Source organism: Strix aluco, chromosome 9 (assembly GCF_031877795.1).
Source record: "Strix aluco isolate bStrAlu1 chromosome 9, bStrAlu1.hap1, whole genome shotgun sequence".
Lineage (NCBI taxonomy): Eukaryota > Metazoa > Chordata > Aves > Strigiformes > Strigidae > Strix > Strix aluco.
The window spans coordinates 27,536,940-27,560,200 of NC_133939.1; the positions used below are offsets into that span (position 1 = coordinate 27,536,940).

General features: G+C 37.8%; 1 protein-coding gene across 1 annotated transcript in view; it reads left to right on the forward strand.

Annotated features, from left to right (window-relative positions):
• The window catches only part of BCHE (butyrylcholinesterase), a 33,954-nt gene extending 11,013 nt beyond the window's left edge, over positions 1-22,941 (forward strand). The window contains exons 3-4 of the mRNA XM_074834330.1: positions 13,474-13,640; positions 20,460-22,941. Coding sequence (XP_074690431.1) covers positions 13,474-13,640; positions 20,460-20,587 — 295 coding nt within the window. The 3' untranslated portion in view covers positions 20,588-22,941. The remainder of the gene's footprint in view (positions 1-13,473; positions 13,641-20,459) is intronic.
• The last annotated feature ends 320 nt before the right edge of the window (positions 22,942-23,261 follow it).

Below are 23,261 nucleotides of genomic sequence, written 5' to 3' on the forward strand. Positions count from 1 at the left end.
CTCATATAGAGTCCAGACAGCAGATTGAACTGGGGACCTATATACTCTATGTATGGAAGGGAATGAATATACTGGGGAAAAAAAAAAAAAAAAGGAAAAAAGAAAATAACTCCAACCACCTTTAATTTTCTAATACTTCGGAAACTAGGAAGTTTTATGTACCATTCAGCCATTTACTGTGGGTTGTATTTCTTTCTGAGATTAGCGCACGTTCGCAGGGACAGAAGCAGGTGCCTGTCAGCTACTCAGCTGAGACCTGGTGCTGCTCCTCACAGGGTCTTCAAACGCACTGGAGCTACAGCTCAGTGGGACCAAGAGGAGCCTTTCCCTGAGGTTGATGCTTCTGGCATCTCACGTTTACCTAGAATAAGTAATTTGTCATCTTAACTGGTGATTTTACTGTATCAGGTCAAGAATCCAGAACAGGAGATTTCTGGGTGTGAGGTAAAAAACCAAGGAGTATAAACGAGGCATGAGAGAGGTTTCTAAAAGTACAAAAATATATATGGAAAGCAAACTCCTCCCTTCCCATGTTAGGGAAAAGCAAAGTTTTAATTATGACCCAAAAGGGCACATGCATTCTCGTGCTCGTTGTCTTTTACTGGAATCACCTCTGAGCCATGAAAAAAATTGTGGAAATCAGAGTCATGAACAAAAAAAAGGGTCAGATCTTAGGAAACTTACTTCTATTTCTCCAACTTCACTTTTGGTTTTTGGGTTCTTAAAAGTGACTCATCATCTTTCCAGGGCCTGTACATATTGTTATATTCAGAAGCAGTAATGGAAACACCTTTTTAGCAATCTATTTGGAAATAGTGCATCATGGAAAAAATCAGTAACTAGACACTCTCATTTGGCAGTCATCTCTCTCTTTCTGGCTTGCAAGCTGACAAGCTGTCATTGAATTTCAAAATTGAAACCAGGAGTATTTGATTCAGTCATCTTTTGAAAATAGGTCTGAGATTCAAATGGTTTAAATTGGCTTAATATTATTGCAAATATTGCAAAATTACAAGAAGATGTCTTGTTACTTTCCATATGTGCAGCAAATGCAATCCTGTCCATACAGATTTTGTTCTCTACAACAGATGAGTCAAACTATTATTTTCAAACATGTGATGAGAACATCTATTAAGGAAATGTCCAAATATTGTAGGAGTAATTGAATGAGACATAAAACTAAACTCTATAACTATGATGCAAAGGTTTGCCTTGAATATAACACTGTCAGTGCTTTATAGAAAAGGGTAAGCTCTAATACAGTTGTCAAAGGCTGCAGGATCAAACCCACAAGTGATAATTCATGGTCCTGGGCCTGAGCAAGGTGAACTCCCCATGTCTGCAGTCGAAGGCAAAGACATAAAAACATGCATGCACAGGCACAAAAAAATAAATAATAAAGTGGATCTCTTTGAGGTGGGTTTTTGTAGAGCTATGCTGCCTTTGGCTGACCCTGTAAAAGAAGAGGGAAATGTCTTGGATGTGGCTTTTCCTATTCTTGCAAGAGAGACAGGTAGAAGAGCCTTGTACTGGACATGCTTCCCTGCTGTGGCCAGAACCTGGCAGAGAGCCTATGTGCATATGTTTTGGGGAAAGGAGAGGAATGAAGACTGTTCAATGTTTCAACTGTTCCAAGAGTTGAAATAAAATCATGGTATGATCGCTACTTCAAATTTGGGAGTGGGAATAAGAAGCCCGGGTGGAAATAATTCAGTGTTTGATGGAAAGTACATGAGTAAGGAAGGTGGGAAAACAAGAAGGGGAAATGCTAACTGATGCAAGAGGCTAGGTGAACAAGAAAAGACATAAAGAAGAGAGAGAGCACAAAAAGAGATGCAAAGATAAGAGAAGAAAATGTCTGAGACGTTTGCTAAGCATTTTGGGGGGGAAAGGGTTTGTGAACAGTGAAATGAAGGAAATGCATGCATGAACTTCTGTGTAAGGCAGGTTCACATATAAGAACAATACACTTCAGAGATAATCTAGGATTAGGGATTACTTTCCCTATATCATAACTTTTGCAGGCATGTAAACACATGGTTGCAAAAGTCACTGTGAAATTCTAATTAGTGTTCACCCACAGTTAATCCTCTTTTTAGGGGCACTCTTCTTCTGTGCTGATTTTCTGCAGCTTAGTCCTTGTTTCATCATCAAAAGACAGAAATTGAAGTTTAAAAGGTCTGCAAACCCCATTTTTCCAGGTGGTTCTGGAACACTAATCTGAAGTCCTACTGAGAAATTTCACATGAAGAATGGAAACCTTTCAGTACACATTTTAATTTACTCCCTAACGCAAGAGATTGGCTTGTTTCAGGGAAGTGGCAAAGGGGAGAAAAGAGGAAATGAGGAGCAGCAGAGGTTACCTAACACCATATTTTTGAAGGTAGCTCAATATGTGTTTAATTTTTTTTCAATCAGCTGCAAGAGAAGTCAGTTGTGGGTAAATGTAGTTAGCAATTTAGTCACAGGATTTGTGAGATTATGTCCCCACAAATCTAGAAGCTGCATAAGTAGAAATCAGGCATTTCATACTTACAGTTACTGATGTTACACAATTATATGCTAGCGCAGATGTAAAACTAAAACCTGCCATTGTCTGCTTTCCAAGGCACCTCTGGCCACCATCTGTGTTCACTGCCTTTCCTTGAGGGAACATAAGACAACTTCCTAATTTCATACAATACAAACTCTACAGAGTGTTGCCTCAAACTTACACCAGAGAGATGCTTTCTCTACTGGAACTGCTGTTCAAACACTGTGATTTTATTTTAACTAACGAAGTTTTAAATATCTGCCTCTCATGAATGTTATTCACCATGGTGTTCTCAAGGAGTAGCCTCCGAGTGAATTGTCTATACAACTGGAAAAGGTTAGAGGTTTAACAGTTGTTTTTTCCTAGCTATGAAGTAGTCTGCATACTATAATTTCCACAAAAGCCCCCTTGATTTTGAAAGAGAAGGACTTTGAATAGTCTCAGATATCCTCCCCTCTTTACACACTATTTCTTCTTGTGAGCATGCCTCTCATGACTCTCAGTCCAAATGTTGGTATTTGGAGATCTCCCTCTTGGTGTAATTCAAATCAGACTCAGAGGATGTTGTAATGCTGGGACATAATTTGAATGTGTTTATCAAAGAAAATTACATGTAACTTCCACTTGTAAATGTCAAATTTACAATGAATTTGTAACAGGGATAAGAAATTAATCTTTTCTTTTTTAGTTTTAAATATCTTTTTTGGGGTTGTTATGAACAGTATAGCTTCTTATTTACATTTCCCATCATGAAGTATCAGTGGTTCTGTTTCAGATGAAGCAATAACACATATACATGCTACTGAAAGCTACCTAATGGTTTTATTTATAGGACTTCTCAATTTGGCCTAGATTACATGGTAGTTAAAGTTTGTGACTCATGCTCTTCCTACCATTCACAGAAATAAAACAGTGGCAGTAGTGGAAAATATCAAGAAAAAAGCTACTATGATGAAATCTGTCAGGACACAATGAATCTAGATGATTTTAGTTGGTGTAGGGCTATGTGGAGCATCCATCTTGAAAAGAAATCATGATTAGAGCAATTACAACTGAAAACAAATCTCAAATATCATATCCTAGTATAGTATCTACTACACAGTTGCTATTGAAAATTTGGTCTTGAGATAAGGAAAGCACTGAATCCATTTATCTAACAATTTCTGAGTGTCTGGGATGAACTCTATTAATGGGAGAGAAAGCAAGAGATGGAAACAGCAATCATATACATATGAGTACAGTACTCACTCTTTCTCACAACCAACTGGGCTGACAAATTTTACCAAAGCCACTGGGAATTTAAAACACAGTATTAATAGTTCCATGGCAATAAAAACATTTTTCTCTCCCTTTAGACACTCTCTTTAGGTTTCTCCCAGGGAGCAATACTGGTTACTATGTAAGTTTAAGTTTTTCCAGGTCATGAGAGGGAGAAGTGAGTTTGTGGAGGAGATAAGACAGTTTCAGAGGATCAGTAAAAGGGCAAGTGCCATATGCCTTCCTGTCTACTTATTCGTTTACTTACCTTCTACGGAAGTTACTTCCTCCTTCAAGGTCTCAACAGGGTTCAGCACCTTCTTCCATTTCCAAATAGCCCTCTTCAACCTCTGCAAGTAAGATTAAAAACTGTAGTTTCATTTGATTTCTTGCTGCAGCTAGGAGTGTAAAAAAAATAACAGCTTTGAAAAGTCGTCCTTGAAAGTTAAAATTGATACCATACGAAAGGGCATAAGGATCTTACAAAACACTTTACAGGAACATTAAAAAAAAAAAAAGTCAAAAATGTTCCTTTAGAATAAAGAAGGACTAAGCCATAGCATTGCCTCTCTTATGTCTATTCAAAAGAGACATAAATACGAACTGTGAATATTCACACCAGAACCTGGAGTCCCTGAGAAGGTGTGAAATCATCATTGTGAATTCTGTCCAGGAGGAGAGAAGCTTCTTTTGTAAACAGCTACAGGTATTTCTCCAGCTGGGACCTGATCCAAAGCTTTTGAAGTCAATCAGCCTGTTCCATTTGTCTGGATTTGGATCAGCCCCTAACTAGTAAGTTGATTCACCTCGAAAAGTGCTGGACTGGTCTTCAAATGCCATGCAAAATAATGCATCAGATGCAAGTCATGTTAAGCAGAAGGAATAAAATACTTTACTGCTTTATCACAATACATAATCTAAATATGTAAATGACTAAAACTATATGTTGTGGGTATTTTATATTAGACACTTGTCACATTCAGCTTAGTGTGACTGTGAGCATCACACTGAGTGATAATTATTTCTTAAAACAAGACAGGATAAAACATCTTTAAATTTAAATTTTAAAATTTTAAAATTATCTCTAGATCAATGTCAAAATTTCATCCATTTCCCTGAAGTCAATTTAGCTTCAAATCTTCTGTCTTCTTGAAGTTATACCATGAGGTTGAAGATTATTCGCTGTTGGTTTTTTTCTTCTTTTTCCTCTTGCTAATCACTCTTCTCACTGTGGCAGCTTCCAGCATCATAGACTCTTTCAATTTTCAGAGCTGTTTTCTTTTCTTTGGCCAGAAATAATACTCTTTGATGAGAAAGCTGTGAGATTCAGCATGGTCTCAGTCTCTTCTTTACACCCTCTTCAAAACAGTGCAGAACATGCATGTATTTGGGACGTACCATCAGAGATACTGAGGGATCTCTGACTGTCAGGGCTCTAGGGCCATAGTATAGACTCACTGAGAGGACAGGAGACAAAGGTCTGTTGGTCCTCACTCAGCAGGACCCAGAGGATATTGGGACATTGCTCTCATTTAAATCAGTGTGGATCTTCATTATTAATTAAACTAAATTTAGAGAAAGATCTGGTCATGTTTAACTTTACCAGTTGCTCAGGAAAGGACATTACAACTTGATATAACTTGAAACTTTGAAGTTTCTAATGACTCTGAGACAGAATGGTCGGACTGATGTTCCAGACCTCGTATAATAATCACATCCCATCCTATGTTATAAAGATGGTGCAGTTCGGGGCAGGTTGCTGAAATAGTACCAAGCTTTGCTGAAACATTTTCACAGCAGAGCAGACCTACGTGCAGGAGTGCCAGCATGGGCCCAGGAGGTTAGGCATGCACAGAGAGGGTCTGAAGGGCTCATTAGCCCTGGCTCAGCTGACCCAGCTCATTATTACCCCTGATACCAGAGCAGACTCCAGTCCAGGAGCCAGGGATTTGAGGCACTGAGCTCCTAAATGCATTGCAAGCATGCCCAAAGAGCTAAGGCAGAACATCCTGGATCTAAATTTCTCAAATACTATATTATTTATGGCCAATACCTTAAGACCTACCTTGCCAATCCCTTATATATAGCAGGAATTCACCAAGACATTCACAAGCAAGAATCATTTCAACTTGATGGGTGCTTCATTGAGGCTGTTTTGAGCAGAACACAATAAGACCAAAAAAGAAGCAACAGCTTGTTGCTTCATTTCCTGAAACCGATATTGGTTGTAATAGCACATACCACGAGAATTTATAGTTTAAGACATTTAAACACACAACTGCTGTCACCAAGCTGGAATCTGGAAGGAATATCCTGAGCTTTTTTTAGCCTGTGAAGATGTAAGAAAGCCTAGCTGCAAAGGTCCTTCTCCAGTTTCTGTCAGTTAAAAAGTATGCCAGCTGGATCCTACAGGTTTCTTCAAGGATCAGCAGAAGAAATAATATTTACCTACAATATAACTTGCAAAGCAGTTTCCTTTTGCTGAGGCTCAGAGGCACTTTATAGTCACTAGATTATGAACTCATGTATGTGATCTGTGAGTGAGAACTGAGCACAACAGAATATAATGAACTTCCCATAAACAGCTGCTGAGGAAAAGTAATTTGAAGGATTCAAATCTGCAACCTCTCTCAGACTCAATCTTATGAGTCCTTTCATTCGTTACAGCGGGAATCTGAGTAAGGCTCAAGCATCACAGAAACAGAACCAGTGATTTTTGCAATTTTTGCCACGAGGCTCTAGGGAAGCTTAGTATATAAAACAGATGATCATGGATGCTTTGCAATCATCCAGTATTGCACAGGCTGAGAATACCCGTGTCTGAGATGTCACCTTTCAGTACAGTAGTTTTTAGAACTTGGCTATTATAAATGGCACCACTCACCCTTTTCAACTGATAGATTAGATAGCTGCTGTCTTTCCCATTAGTCTAAGAGGATAAAGACCTTAAGAGAATATTTTAAAATAAAATATTAAGTGTGACAACGCATTTGTACAGAGAGTCCACATAAGTTCAATAGATAGGATGGTTAGTGAGTAGCTGATATTAAGGAATACTCTGAAGAGGTCTCCCAATTAAATAAAAACTAGCAAGGTAACTTGTTATGCAGCATCATGTATAAAGACCACTAACTGGTAGCAGTAGAGACATCAAAAGTAATATATGTATTTGTGAAGTGATAGCGTGTCAACTTTCCAATTCACTTATTTAGGGGTGACATTTCCCCTTGTCTTGTTATTCTAAATGGGCTAATTCATAAAATTTGGGTAATGGACAGAAAAATGCCCCTGTCATCTTGTCTTTGCTTTTGCAGTTTCTAATAACAAAAGCCTCAAAGTGTACAATTTAATGTAAAATATTTTGGCATAATGTAAAGATTTCATCCAGGGAGTCCATCAAATCATTTTAGTAGATAATTAGCTGACTTGGGAAAATGTTCTGAATTTTAAAAATCTAAGAATAAATTCATTATACTGAATCATACATAGGTGGACCCAATTGATGGTGATATTGCATCAGAGGCAATCCACGTATTCACGCAGTGAGAGCCTTTCCCTATACAGGTCTCAATCTCTGAACAGAAAACTTATACAGTAATTAGAGCCTCTGGGGATGTTTGTACAGTTAACAGGGGTTTTTTACAGGTGTTACAGATATTTCTTCATCTTTTGCCTTGCTAACCTTTCTAAGGAAAGTTTCCAGAAGAGGTTCATTTTCTTTGTTCCAATAGCTAGGACTGCTGCTCAGGTTAAGGACTTTGAGTCTTCAACCTCACTGCCCTCTCCAGTGTCTACTTAACAGTGAGTCATCTGAAACTAATAGCCTGGTATGAAGAAACCAGCATTAAGCCAAATTGTTTGAGGGTTTGAGAAGATTCCACCAGTACTTAACAATAAAATCTGCTCTTCTTTTTAATAGGACTGGGCTGGAAAGTATCTTTTAAGCTCCCAGTCGTAACATGTGAGCAAAGCCTTATACAAACATGCACTGTTGCTACTCTGTCAGCCCCCTGGGGACCACGCCACAGCCTAAAATTGCTGTTAACCTGGCAGTCGTTGTGTTGCAATGAGAAAATGAACACAGGTATAAATATCGTGCATTGTGGCCTTTAGAAATTATGTGAGACATCTGGATACATTTGCCTGACTAATGCCCCAAACACTTCCCGCCCCTCTGCAGCGAGTGCTGCTCCAGAGGGCTGAGGTAGCACAGGCGTGCCTGGTGCTCCTCGTCAGCTCTCCGGCTAATTATGAGTGCCCTCCTGTCCAAGGGGAGAAGAGGGAAAACAACAAACTATTTTCTTCCAGGCTGGGGGAAAAAAAAACAACACTAAACCCCCACATTTCATCCATTTGCATTAGACAAAAAAAGATATTTTGATTGGGTATGTTTAGTGCCAGCATGATTAATGGATGTGTCCTACACAACACAACTAATAAAGCAATGGTAAAACTGAGATAAATTTTTAAGATACAAATCTTGTGGCCTTTCCTCAAAGTGTAGGATATCCCCATCGTGACTCCTCTGAAGTCAACAGGATCATTTCTTGATTGAGGCATGAGCAGGAGGGACACAAGCTTTAGCCATACTGCCAGAAGAAGCACAAGAGGCTGGCCTAGCCTGTCCCTCAAAGGACCAAAGATTTGGACACCAGAGCTTTGATGGGGACCCATGACGTGATGATGTTATCCAGGAGCCCTTACCATCCTATCATTTTTTTTTAAATCTACCTGTAGCTTCATTAAAGCAAGCAGGCGTGTTTACTTGTAGCACAGTGACAGCTTAACCTGTGGTGCCAGTTGATAGTTTGGTATCTTTACTTCTGTTGTAAACCACATAACTCTGGTTCTAGCCTCTTACTCTCTGAGATCAACTGTTAATCCTATCACCCAGCTGATGTCTTCTTGTCTTCTTGTTCATTTTTCCTGAACCTTGGATTTCTCTACCCTGTGCTATCTTACTCCCTTTCACCTGGCAGAAAATGTATTAGGAGACAACACAACCAAAATTTACAATGCTACAGAAAAAGCAGTTCATTCTGTGTTTCTACAAGCACAAAGACATTATTAATTACATTCAGTCCTGTCAGGTTTTATACCTGTACTGGGCTGCTGCACCGGGGTTTGCTGGACTGGAAACCACGCTGTGCTGCGGTAGCCTTCATGTGGCTGCTCTGAAGCCACCTTGGGTACAGCTGCGTGAGCTTCCCCAGCTCCTTTGGATTGCAGTATAGGCACGTGCTGGACTGTCCCTCATTCCCAGAGCTACCCCTGGGGTGGAACATTTACAGTACGCTTCTTATTTGATGCTAAACTGACTATTTCCATAATTCTTAAAGGCTTCGTAATACAACTGTAGAAAATCTGGAAGGACGGGGTTATTGTTGCTGCTGCATTTGCTCTAAGGCCGTTTCCCCTCCCTGTTATCTTGTGCCCATGGTAACACATGGTAAAACGCCATCCCATGAAAAACAGCTGATTGCCAGTGCTGCCTGACAGCTACAAGGAACCATGAAAGCTAATAAAAATGATTTACATTCACTCTCTCCTCCCTTTGAACCAGCTGTTTAAAAGAAAAGGGGGCCACATTGAAAATAAGCATTAGCGGTTACAACCGGAGTGAAGTCAATAAAGTCTCACCAAGGAGGAACAGGTCTCCATTTGATTTCAATTCTTACAGTGCGGGGGAAGCGGAGGGTGCAGCAGCATTATCATAACCTTTCATTAATCTCAGTGGGCAACCCGTTCGGCTAACGAGACACATGCCATCAGAATGCCAGCCTAGCGACAACCTGCAGAAGGCACAGAGGAAGAAATTGCCTTACTAAGTGCCTGTGAGAGGCAGGGTTGCTGCTGCCTTGGGGAGCGCAGGAGGGAGGGAGGCTGTGCACGGAGGGGCCACCAGCCCGTGGCCCCACACAGCCGAGAGAAACGGGAAATCCTCTCCAGGGTGAGCTGTAGGAAAACGAGTTCTCTGAGCCCTTCTCAGAGTGGGTCAGAGGAAAGCCAGCTGCAACTGAAGAGACAATTAAGAGCAACAACACACTGCTCAGGTGAAATTAGTGTACGCTTCCTCTCGGGGAGCAATATCTCTATGAACAGCTTCAGCCAGGCAGAACAAATATTTTTCTGTCTGGAGGAAGGGGCTACTGGGGACTGGAGGTAAAATTGTGTTTCAGCCTGTGAATCTCTTAGTGAGTTTGGGTTGGTATAATTCATCTGTGTTAGACAGCTAAAATGATGTGGGTTTTGTTTTTCTTTTCCTCTAGAGAAACACCCAACATGTTAACCTGATCCATTTACAAATAGAGCAGCTAAATAGGAATACAGGGAAAGCTTGGGACAATCTAAGCTGGCATGTGGTACAGTTAGTGTTTACAACACTCATTAGGAAGGTAAATGATGCCTAAAACTGTTTTCAGGAGACTTATCAGAGAAAATTTTTCATTGTGGACTATATCAAAATATAACTTAACAATACAAAAGAACGTCTCTGTTAAATGGTGATACCACAGCAGAGTGAAAACTATTCAGAGCTCACTCACAAAAATAAAGTGAATATTTTACAGGTACTTTATATCATGAATGCTTACAAAAAAAAACCCAACTTATATGATGTATTACATTTTTTTTGTGTATGTGTATGATAAACTATCTGTAAAAGTAATGTTATGTGAATATTAATAAATATGCAGTGAACTAGTATTTCTGGCTATATTGATCATATTAATGAGAATAGTAATGTCTGTATGTTTATTATGATTAACAGAACTGTGTTCAGGTGGTTGTAGCTGAATCAAATTAACTTTCTAAAGTTGTTGAAGATGAACATTAAATATACAGGAATGATCAGTGAATAAACTCCTCTAAAACCCTCTTCACTCCTATGTTAAATCTAGTACGCTTGCTGTAAATGAGTCTTGAGAATTAAACGTTTTGACAGTTATGGACATACAATACCCAAAGGGAGGAGAACCTGATCTTAGTAACAATGAGTAATATCAAGCAACTTCCACTGAGCATAAGATTAAATAAGGCTCATGAACTTCAAGGAGAGCACATGTTTGTGTAAAGGGAGAGCATGAGAGAAGCTTTACTGGAGATTGAGTCCACGAAGGCAGTCTGTTTTTTGAGCTAATGAGAAAAAAAGTTTTACTGCCTTAAAGACATATCTTAAAATAATTAACTATAAATGAACTGCCGTACCACTATCACAGAGTAGAGAGAGTCCAGCTTACAACTTCAGGGCATAAGCAAAGAAAAAACATAGCTGAAATAATGAAGCAAATTCTGTTTACACTAAAGTTTAAATACAGGGTTGTGGGGTTTTGGGGGGTTGTTTGTTTGTTGTTTTTTTTTCCTCTTCTCTCTTGCATTTATTCTCTGGAAGCAATTCAAATAATTGTATTTCTTAATTGCCATAAGACTTGCTCCTGTAAACATAAAAAAATGTGTAGAAAAGGAGTTAGCTTCTTTCTGAAATATTCGGTGAAGAACCTCACATTTTACAAAATGAAGATCTTCCCTGACTGGAGCTTATAGATATGGGCAGAGGTCTAAGAAGGGTGATTAGTGTTTGACAAGGTAGATGCACAAGATAGAGGTCTGTCCTGAAGATGTGTGTGGCCCAAGCCCTTTCAGGACACACCTTCAGGCCTCATTGACAGCACCAAGGTGGACAAAACTGGAACATACTGAAGAAGACATGATTGACTGGTACCAGAAGATGAAAGGACAAAGTTTTGAGGAATTACTAAAGATGATAGGATGGAGGTTTCTGTGGAAATTTTGAGCTTTGTTTCAGTAGCAGCAAGTTCCTATAATCTGTCAGCAAAGATTGTCCATCCAAACATAGATGGGCAGAGACAAGGTTGTGCAGTGTATTGGATTCCCTTCTGTTCAGGAAAGATATTCTCACAATACTTTTTTATTTTATAATAATATGAATATTATTAAACTTTGAGTTTGGTGCAAAGAACATGGAATTTTGCAGCTTATTGTGGGCACTGCAATTCTCATCATGAAGTTATTAGCAAGAAGGAATGAACAGCAATTATGATAGAACAACGAGGTTATAATCATAACTTGTTCTTAACAGTTAAAAATTATACTCCTGTGATCTCTGTTTTGCTGTAACTGGGAGCTAGTTTTTAACTTGGGAAATTTTCAATAATGGAGCTAAAAAGGAAATTACTGGACATTTCTTTGAACAGGAAAATTCCTTGAAATGCAGAGAATGTCATAATCAGCAGGTTCATGTATTTCAAAATGCTGTTTTCATCTGACAGATCTTTCAATCATTTTTAGTAAAATACATCTGTAGCCATTGTGTAATCCCCCCACACCTGTAAATTATAATGTGGAATGTCATGATTTATTTCATAGCATAAAAGCTTTTAAATGAATACTGACAGCACCGTTAGCGTTCTGCTCTTGAACTGAAGTGCAAGCTCTGCTTAAGCTATCATTCTTATGAGCCACAAATAAATGTGCAGTTAAAAACGGTGCCATAAGTTAATCAGAGCTGAATTAGTAAAGAAAAATTAGTAAAGAAGTGAGCAATTCAGGAAATATGCTGAATCTCTTACTCTAACATCATTCTGTAAGCAGTCAATGCCAAAGACTCCAGAATACTAAAACATGGGCCGAACACTTGATTGGTTCCAAATCAACTAAGAGATATTGATATTATTTCAGCAGCTGAATCTTGTGCTCCGACTGCTCCCACCTACACCCGGTACCTTGCTCCTACTCTTGGCAAGCAGAACTCAAGTGGGCTCCACACGCCCTGGACTCCTCTCTGACCACTGTCTTCTGGGAAGAGTCTTGGTGAAAAGTAAAGTAGAGATAACCAAATTAACTTAACTAACAGTGCTCTCAATTTATCCCACCAAGAATCATCAACTACTGTTGTTCAGCCCTAAACCCCAGATTCCCTGATACCAGCTTCCAGAAAAGAAAATGAGTCCTTCTGCTTGCAATGCAATAAGATGTTTAATTTGTATTCTTAACCTCTTCTAAGCTAATGGTGATTTATGATTGTTTAAAGTATAAATGTACTGATTTTTCTGAAAATCATATTCTGTCACATTTGTTCCCTAATGCAATGCTCCCCATCTTGTTCTTCTACTCACTTAAACCAATTATTTTTTCCTCTAGTCATATAGATACTACATATTGTCCTTTTTTTCTCCCAGTACAGCTCTTATCCAAAGTTTAGACATTATTTGTACCTTTACTTGCATTTTTATCTGAGCTATTTAGTCCAATCTATTTGTCTATCTGAAGGGATCAGCAACATTCAAACTAAAACATAAACAACTCAACCTCCCAGACTGATTGGTTGGTTTGTTCTTAAGTCATCCATAATAAATTACAGCTTCTGTGAGAATCTCGATTCAACAAGTGTAGTTTGTGTATGGCTGTTTATTAACTTTTTTCCCCTTAAGTGAATCCAGAACACCCAAAAAGGGGAATACAAATTATTTTCTTTTTTTTTTTTTTCAAATGAAGTTAAATCAAATTTACCTTCCTTTTTTCCTGTTACTTACCAAAGTATACTTCAGTAATTCCAAACTAACATACTTAAGCTGAAATAACTGTTAAATAAAAACCAACTAATGTTTTATTGATGTGCTGAGGTAATTTCTCATTCTAGATGAAATGCTTCTTTTCTCATTTAGAACTCCAAATGGGACCCTGATTAATGGAACAAGATGGCCAGTCTTCACTAGTACTGAACAAAAATATTTGACATTAAATACCGACACTTCAGAGATACTGACAAAGTTGCGTGCTCAGCAGTGTCGATTCTGGAATATTTTTTTTCCCAAAGTCCTGGAAATGACAGGTAAAGATGATTTTTTAGATGCTTTTCTAGAACTTTTATACAAGGATCATTTGCTTGATATTAACATGATACTTGAGTTTAAACCTTTAAATTCCTATTTTTAACTGAATTTCCATGAGATGTTCAGATTGGACAAAACTGTCCATGCTGTGGTGAGGGTATGTAATGTGCCCTGTGCTTCTGGCCATGGGCTCAACACCCTGTGGCACCCTGTTATATCCTAGGACAAAACCTGGGGACAGGCCAAGGCCCACGATTTATGTGGTGTGGAGCTTCTCGGGCCCCAAAATGCAGATGCAGCCACAATGTGAGACATTTTAGAGTGCTGGAAACTTCTGTTGTCAAACTTCCCCCTGCAAGGGTCTTGGCATTGCCTGGCTCTGGGATCCTGGGGTGCTGGAGAGAGCAGGAGAGATGTTGCTAAGGGGGGAGCTTGCACTGGGATCTCTGGAGGCTTTAGATGTTCCATATAAGCTTCATGTATCTGAGGTACATTGTGGGATGTTATATAGGGATTATATTATCAATTATTTACGGGATTATATTATCATGCAACTAATCCACAGAGGATATTAAGTGTGTTGCTGCTGCCAAGCAGGGCAGCATCTGTTCTACATCTCACATGAGAGCACCTTGTGTTTTATTTGTAGAGTGTTAGCCATTGACAACAACCCAAAGACTTCAGGATTTGCCTATGCAAAATAGAACTGATTTGTGCCTGACTGTGTATACACTAAATTTATGAGATTTCACTACCTAGAAATGTACAAGGGGCTATTTGAAACTTTAAACTCAGTTGAACAGAAAGGACTTGGATTTTCTTTAGAAGCCTTATGCCACTGTTTTTGCAAAGCCCACCAGACAGACCAAGCCTCTGTGCTTCTGGACTTCGAAAGGAATTGGTTTTATAAAGTGATTTTGCAGCTCTGGAACGGCATTCTGCAGTTTGTCTGGGGTGGGGAGGAAAGTCTCATTTCAAAAATAAGATGCACTTTTAAAATGTTAATTGGTAATTTACAAGCTTTCTCTAAGATTCAGTTTGAATGTTAGTCTTAAAAATTTGTAAACTTTCATGGTGCACAGATGATTCTTTCTGAAATAATTTATTCCTTCCTCATTTGAGCCTATAACTGTATTATGGCTCAACTTTTATACCCTCTCAATTCAATAGATGTTTTTCAATTAAATCAAGAGAAGCAAAATCAGTAGGTAAATGAATAATTTATAAAGCATACGCTGCGATTTTAAAATCACAGTATACCAAATTAAGGATGGATTTTAGGGAGGTTTCAAAAATTCTGACAAGCCCTTTATGCTGAGCCAGGGGAACTGAACTATTTTACATATTTCTTTAACCTGTCTGTGAACCCCTATTGAGTAGCGTGTGTCTTACAAATGGACTGTGCACAACCAAACGCTCTGTGACAGAGCAGAAGAGAGCACATCACCAGACATAGCCCAGCACACCTCGGCAGGACAGCAGAGTTGCTTTGCATGGTCCTGTGGTATGAAGAATGACAAAGCAACACTCTGGATCTGCCAGGAGGCATAAATACATCACTTTGCCATATTCAGTAATTTACAACATAAATTTACGTAATTTGATTTTAAAAAATCCTGAGCATATTTTTAGCAAAAAAGGAAAGAACCATCATGCCTGGATATTGTCAAGAAGTAGTGCTGTTTTGCCATGTACCTACATCTATCAACCCTTGAAATATTGTACCAGAAATACTATGTTATTATATTTATTTTCCCTATACAATCTTATACAGTTCTGATAAACATATCTTTAAGATTCTGGTTACAAACATGAAATAATAATTTATATTGTAATAATTTTCTTCACTGAAATATTATTTTGCATTTCTATCTCCTTTTATGCCCAAAGGACAGTGCATGACATAAATACACTTATTTCCTCATTTTCTGAGGGTCTATCTTTTCTATAATTTCTTCCATTGAAATATTTCAAATATTTGAAAGGTTGCTTTAACATAATATAAGATGACAGAGAACAAGAAGTAAGCATTTTTTATATGTTATCATTATTGCAAGTTATAGTCCAAGTAGGGTTCAGATAGACAAAGTGGAATTATATCAGGTAGAACCTTAAGAGGACAATCAAACCAACTTATTTTTCAGAAATTGCAGGGGGATTTCTTGTTGTGCCAAGTGGTTAGAATTTGACACGGATGCTCTTGGTAACAAAGCAGTTGTTTAGCTACTGCTCCACTCCTAGCACAAGGCTTGCTACCCCTGCTGAGCTCTTCTCGACAGGTAATGGCCAACTCCAAAGGTGTTCAGCATCTGAGCAAGCCTGTTTCCATGACAGGCTGGGTAAGACAGGTTCCTTGAGGCAGTTAAATATATGAGAGAGGAAAAATGTTATTCCCTGCCATGTTTATAGTTAGGTATTTTCCATTTTCTTCAAGCAACAAAATCTGACTTATTAAAAAAAAAAATACCATGGTTATGGATTGAGAAAAACTAATAAGAAAAAAATAAAGCCTCACACACTAAAATAACAGTAATAGACATATATAAAATATTGGATTTAATATCTCAAGTATTTTGTATGATTTTGGAAGATTTCTCAATGTCTTCCCCTTCAATTTCAATATATAAAACTATAATTGAAGACATGAGTCAAAACTTGTAGCTTTCTGTCTAGCTTAATAATAATCTCTAGCCAGTAAACTGGACCAAGACGTGCCTTACATGGGCTCTCAATTCCAACTAGACATAATTTCTACACAGGTTTCAACCCTCTTGTGAAAGCACTGAGAATACCCTCCATTCCCAGTCACCCTAAGACAAGCTGGGAGCATTCAGCTTTTAATATTTCATTTGAGGGAGTGAGCACTGGGACAATCACCAGAACTTTTTCTGATGACTGTTTCTAAAAGAAACACACTAGAGGGACAGTAAACAGTAAGTGACTCTTAAGTAGCTTTTAGAGCAATCATATGATAATTATAAAAGCATCTATGTTAGACTCTACCTCCTTAACATAATCTTTAATGCATCTAGAGCCCTAACTATTTATATGTGCCCGTTTCCTCTTGATTATGGAAAGCTGCAGGCAGCCAAGCTTTCCATTTGTGTTCCATTACTGTTTTAGTGTGCCCAATACGTATTTTTCTATTTTATTTGATATTACTGCATCATATATCATCTATAGAGAGACCAAACATCGAAGTAGGTAATGTAAATACATTACATTTTAAAACAGCTCTAAAAAGACTTTGAATGAGGAGACAGAGAAAAGTTCAACCTCTTGATCAGTGAAAAACCAAAATAATTTTATTTACTATGATCCTCCAAATAGTGTCTGGATTCTATAGAGCTAAATATTTGGGGTAGTAAGAATATTAAAAATGCAACTAATTAGAAAATTCAACATCAAAATTAGTTTTCAATTTCCATAGAGCTAGATACTGCACTCATTATGCATGCAGAAAAGTGAACTAGTCAAAATTAACACACCAACAAAGTTAGGCTGTACTCAGTCCACCTATGGGCAATAAGCTATGTACCTTAACAATTTGATTTCTTTCTAACTCCAGTACCTTGCATCCCAGGTCATAGGAGAAATATCAGCCCTTACAGTATTTCATCTCCCAGAGAGCTCTACTGACTTTTGAAAGAAGAAAATTCAAAAAATAAAAAAAATCTGAAGTCCTTAAAAATACATATGAAAACAAATATATTGTTGTAGTTAAAAAATCATTGATATTCAGAGTGTGTGACTAAAGAACACTGAATTGAGATACTGAAGTACACGTACTATTTGTTTTCTCCTTTCTGAACATTTGTGCAGAAACTATCACCATGAGAATCTACAGCACAGATAAACTCGTAGCATTTATCATACTAATGAATCAAGAAGTTTGCAGGTACCCATATTTATGAGCTGTTGAGGACAGAAAAATTAATTCTAACTTGTCAGCCCTTATTAATTACACTATATCATAACTGCTATATGGCTTTTTTCCCAATCTTAATGTTAATACCACAAAAATACATTTAAGATTAGCACTTTATTGGCACATCTAGCAGTTCAGCAAGTGATGGTATGGAGATAAATTTAACTTTTACTTTAATGGCATTACAGCAGGGCTGTATGCCTGTGTGGAAAGAAAAGAAATGCCAGCTGTCTGCACTGACACTGCTGAAGAATAAAAAAAGCACTTTCATTTTTTTGGTCTGTTAAACTGGGACCTTTCTGAGCACTGAGGTATGATTCATCGCCTACCGAAATATCCCCTTTTCTCCTTGTAAACTTTACTGGGCTTTGCATGAGGCTAATTGGGATTACTATAAAGTTTGGGATTGCCTAAATGACTACATATAGCAAAATAACCTCGCCGTATTATTAGCTGACTTCCGTAGTATTGCAGTGCATTGTAGTAACCCAGTGCTCTGAGCTGTAATTATCGGTCAAGTTGAAATCTCTAATCTTTTTTTTTTTTTTTTTGCCTTCTAGCTGTCAGCTCATCTAAGTCATGGGTGGTTGCTTCAAAGAGATTGATGATGTTGGTGATAATGGGATGCATTGACTTGTGACTTCAATTTGGATCTTATCACTGAAAAAAGCAAACAAATGGGAATCCAAGTTCTTATTTCAGTGTTTTCCTTCCCCCTTTTGTCTTTTAGATTCATAATGGTGGCTACTCTGAATTCCTTGTTGTCTGCTTTCTCTAGCTGACTCACTTCTTCACCATGATCTTTAAGAAGCACTGAAATGCCTCATAATTTATACTCTAAAACAGTGACTTTTAATTGAAGATGTGTGTATGCTAGAGCTATTCCAGTTTCTAAAGTATTTGGGCAGACTTCAAACACATTTAAACCTGAATAATTAAAGAAGGAACAGGAGTTTCTTTTAATTCATAAGTGGAGGCTTTGCCTGGATAAATAAAACTGGATACCCATAATCAAGAGTAAGACAAGAAACACAGTTGAGGAATTTTTCTCCAAGTAAAACTAGTACTGCTTCATGCTCTAAATTACCAATCCATTTGATATATGTGAAACTTTGGCTTTACCCAAGACCTTGGCTACATCTTTAAATTAAGAAACATGCAAAGGCGAGTTCTTGGAGTCAGGAAAGTAAAATGCTGTGCATTCTCCCCATAGTTCTGAAAGTGATATCTGCCTAGCTTAGTTATCAAAACGTGGTTTTATTGTTACCAGCATTTACAAATCCTCTTTGAGTTATTGGCCATTGTGGTCTGCAGAAAAAAAAATTTAAAATGTTCTGAACTTTTCTTTGGTCTCTGATATAACCAAGCTTATTTACATCTTTGAACTGGGCGAGAGGAGTGCGGTTAATTTTTAATAATTTTTTCTATATTTGTTCTTCACATTTTCCCTTTTGACTACAAACAGAAGTCCAGACCCTCCCCAGGAAAAAGTATCTTGGTTTTATTTCTGGTCTCACTGAAACCAAGAAGTAATGTAAATCTCATTTCAAAGTCTCATTAAATTGCCATCTGGATTTCCAGACCAAACAGGTTTGGAAATGTTGAATTAAACTGCAGATAAGCAACCAAATTACTGGATGCTTCTCCAAACTAAATCTCTGAATCTGTTGACTCTCTTTCCAGAATATTTTTTCTACTGATGTGTAAAACACAAAAGTATTTCATTTTCACATAACCAGTTAAACTTGCAGTGCTGGCAGATCATAAAAAAGGGTAAAAGGGTGTATTTATGGAGGGAAAGGACCTATAGTCTACTGCAGCAGAAGAACATAAAGTCAAAAGAGCATAAAGAAACCATGGAACTGTTATCTCACAAACAAGATTACCAAATTTTTCTGGAAGCAAGCTATGTCAATATGGGACACTGAGATAATTAGGTCCAGAATGAATAAAGGCATTCATAGATTATAAATGGCTTCTACACTTTAAGAAAAAGTCTGCGACTGATCCAAAATAATAAGCCACAGTATGCGATACAGCCTACATACGTTATCTTTCCTTTAGTTGTTATATGGGTTGTTCCTGCAAGGTCACTGCATTTCTCCCTAGCATTAATTACCTTTTGGGACCGAAGGAAGTGATCCCTGTCCGTAAAATACTCTGGGAACCTTGTAAAATGATATATTTTTATTACTCTTCTTATCCTCACCCTCTTCTCTGATGTCTGTAACAAATTTGGCAGTAAATATTGCCTTGGGACAGAGGATTAGTCGGCAAATGCTTTATAGGCTAGAATGAGAAAGAAAAGAGAAGATGGTTTCATGTTGACATAGTGCACATTTTACAGTATCCCTCTCCAAACTTGTTCCCCTTACACATTAAACTTGTGGATTTATTCCACAGTAGGGTGAAAATCCTGGCCATCCATTGAAATCCATTGAAACTGATGGCAATACCATCATTGCCTGGAACAAAGCTATGATTTCACTGTATCTCTGCAAGCACCTGTCTCAGTTTGCGTAGCGTAGTCTTTAGGATATGTAGGTTTCACTGTAGAGTATACTGAACCAAAGTAATATTTTGAGGATTTAAAAAAAAAAAAAAAAGGTGATGTTAAAATGATGAATTTTATGGACAGAAGCAACAAGCACATACATAAGTATATTTATTAGCGTGCAGTGTGCCAGAATATCTTTGCAATCCTTCCTTCCTGATTTAAAGATAAAGTATTAATCACTGAATTTTCAGTCATTCCAGGTTTAAGAAAAGAGACAAAAGACCATCCTGCAATGTATTTGGAGCAAATGACATTGATAATCAAAATTATTTTTCAATTAGCATATAAAGAGATTCAAATTTAGATTAATGTATCCCATTTCATGTTTTACAGGAAATATTGATGAAGCAGAACGAGAGTGGAAAGCAGGATTCCATCGCTGGAACAATTACATGTCAGACTGGAAAAATCAATTTAATGATTACACTAGCAAGAAGGAGAGATGTGCAGGCTCTAATTAATATGTTTACCCTTTCCAGTATGTCCGTATTACTGCTCATCAGGCAAATATACAGGTAGCTTTCTAACACATCTAGCATTAAATACATTATGCGGATTTAAAAAATGTTATGGATATAACTTTGATTCCCCAGATCTTTCATTTATATTTTACCTCATATCTCAATAAACAATATAAGGCATCCGTACCCTTTGAAGCTTCACTGTGTTAAATAGGGCTATAGAGATTAAAGTCTGAAGATTAATGATGTACATATTATTATAAACACTAGCTGCTTAAATTCACACTTCAAAGAAACAATGTAATCTGTTATAGAAAAATGGATTTTTTTTAATAGAAATAGCAGTGTTTTACACTTGCCATGCAAAACACAATCGGGTTTGATGTTTAACTGTAATGCCACCGCACTTAAACCTTGCTTCAGACATAATTTAATTGACATAAACATAAAGAGATAATAACTTTGCTGGACACACCAGATGATATTTGCTTGTTAGACCAAAAAGTTTTAAGACTGCCATTAAAGCCCGAATCATTGCATCTTTATGGCCAAATCTGTAGAACAAAGCCATAGTAGGAAAGTATTCAAACTATGTATTGAAGGTCTAAATCATCGGCACTCTGTGCAACAGTGAAACAAGCCAGAAAAACTGGTGCCTATGCTTCTGCTATCCTCACTTTTCAAGGAGTAAAGACCTACAGATTCACAAAGTAACAAACTCACATCTTTCCCTGCTCAGGCACCCAGTGTCTTCAACTGGTAAAAGTCTCTGCTAAGGACGTAAGCTCCAATTATGGTATTTTTTGTCCACTGAGTTGTGTCCTAGTTGAGGGACAGCTCCATGTTTACTGGAACATGTCAGACAATTTTTATACCTGCAGAAGATCATTGATCTGCATGTCAGCAGGTTCATCAGCAATCATCCATGAAAGCCCTGCTCAGCCAGCCAGCTCTCAGCAGGACAGTAGGACCTGGCTGCAAAGCCCTTGCTCCTCTTGGGGAAGGATGTCACTGCAGAGGGACATTGTGACCTTGGTGGGAAGGAACCAGCTCTTTGACATGATCAAGTGAGCTCTAGTTACCATGCAAGTAGGCATCTCCTGTACCCCTTTCTACCTGCTTGAGCCAAATCTATTAGGAGCTTCTAAAAAAAAAACCAAAAAACAAACAACCCTTGGATAATTCTTCTTCCTACTTCCCTGCTTCTGGATGGGGTTGGAAGTTTTATGCCTGAATAACACCTTAATTGGCTGCTTTTCACTGGCCCAACTGGGAAGAATAAATGCCAAAAATTTGATAAACATAAGGAGTATGTAAAAGCAACAACCCATCTCATAAATAAATTATCCTGAAGCTTTCTGTAAATGTAATAGCATTACAGTGCATCTATTTTCTGTTCTAGTGATTGCGAGCTCTTGCAAAATTCCTTCTTGAATTGAGTAGACTGAAGAGATCTAGATAATGAACAGAGAGTGTTCTCTTTCAGGCCATCATTTTGACCACACAGGATACCTACACTGCAAGGATTTATTTTTGCAGAAAGGCCAAGTTCTGCAAGCGATGATAGTTATTTCTAAGAGAATACAATTATTTCCTGACTAAATTATGGAAAACCACCTTTTAGCACAGTATTTCCAGAGAACACAATCAAAGCTGCGCAATCAAAAAATGTGGTTCTTTTTGAGCAAGCTGATTAAAACTTGAAATTATCTGGGATTAAAAAGCCCTCTTCATGCAGCACTTCATGTTTATACCACAGGTAATTAGTTCATTACATACATTAGCATAGTTACTGCTATTAATATTTGCATGGAGAGCTGTGTCAATCTACAGTGTATTGGTTATTTATTAGATATTCCTCATGCCAGAGATGAGCTACTAGAAAAGTCACAGAGGGATGAACTTCCAGTCCATCACTGAGCCCATTCTGGCACTCCCCATTTTATATATGTGGTGTGGCTCGTAGACCTGTTGGGTGCTGATCTGCCACAGTGAGCTTTCACAGCATCAGCTACACCCAAGCACGATAAAAGCAGTATTTGTCTATTTTGCTATCCTTCTCTTAGCTATATTTCACTGTCTAATCAGCCTAATCAATGGGGGGAAAAAACTTGAGCTAATTAAAATACACAAATAACCTTTGGGAAGGGCGAATTGCAAAGCAGTTTGTAAAATATTTTGCTGGGAAGGTGTCCTTTGTCTGTATGTACTGTGAGCTAGGGTGGATAACGTCTATTTGAAGGCTAATATCCTTTCCACAGTATGCATACCATGCCTGTGATGTTCCTAAGAAGGAATGAGGGTGGAGGGAAGAGGAAAGAAAAGCAGATTAAAATAAAGGTTAAACAACTTTTTGAAGTGTGGTTTTACTGATGTTCTTGGTGTGAATAAATTGCTAGCTTTGTATTTTTTCATATGCTGGGAAATAATATCTCCATTTATCATTCATATGAAATCAATATATCATGTAGTCATATATTCATATCCCACACTTATGCAAAAAATAGGAAAGCCTTGAGTACTTGGATGGAAATGGCTAAGGTAATGAAGAGTGAAAAAAAAACAGTCCCCATTGTGGGTAGTTTCAAACTAAAGGTCAAACAAACTTATGCTGGAAATTGTTTGAGGATACTGTGTCATTGCTTAAAATGCTGATTACACATTAGAGGGCTAT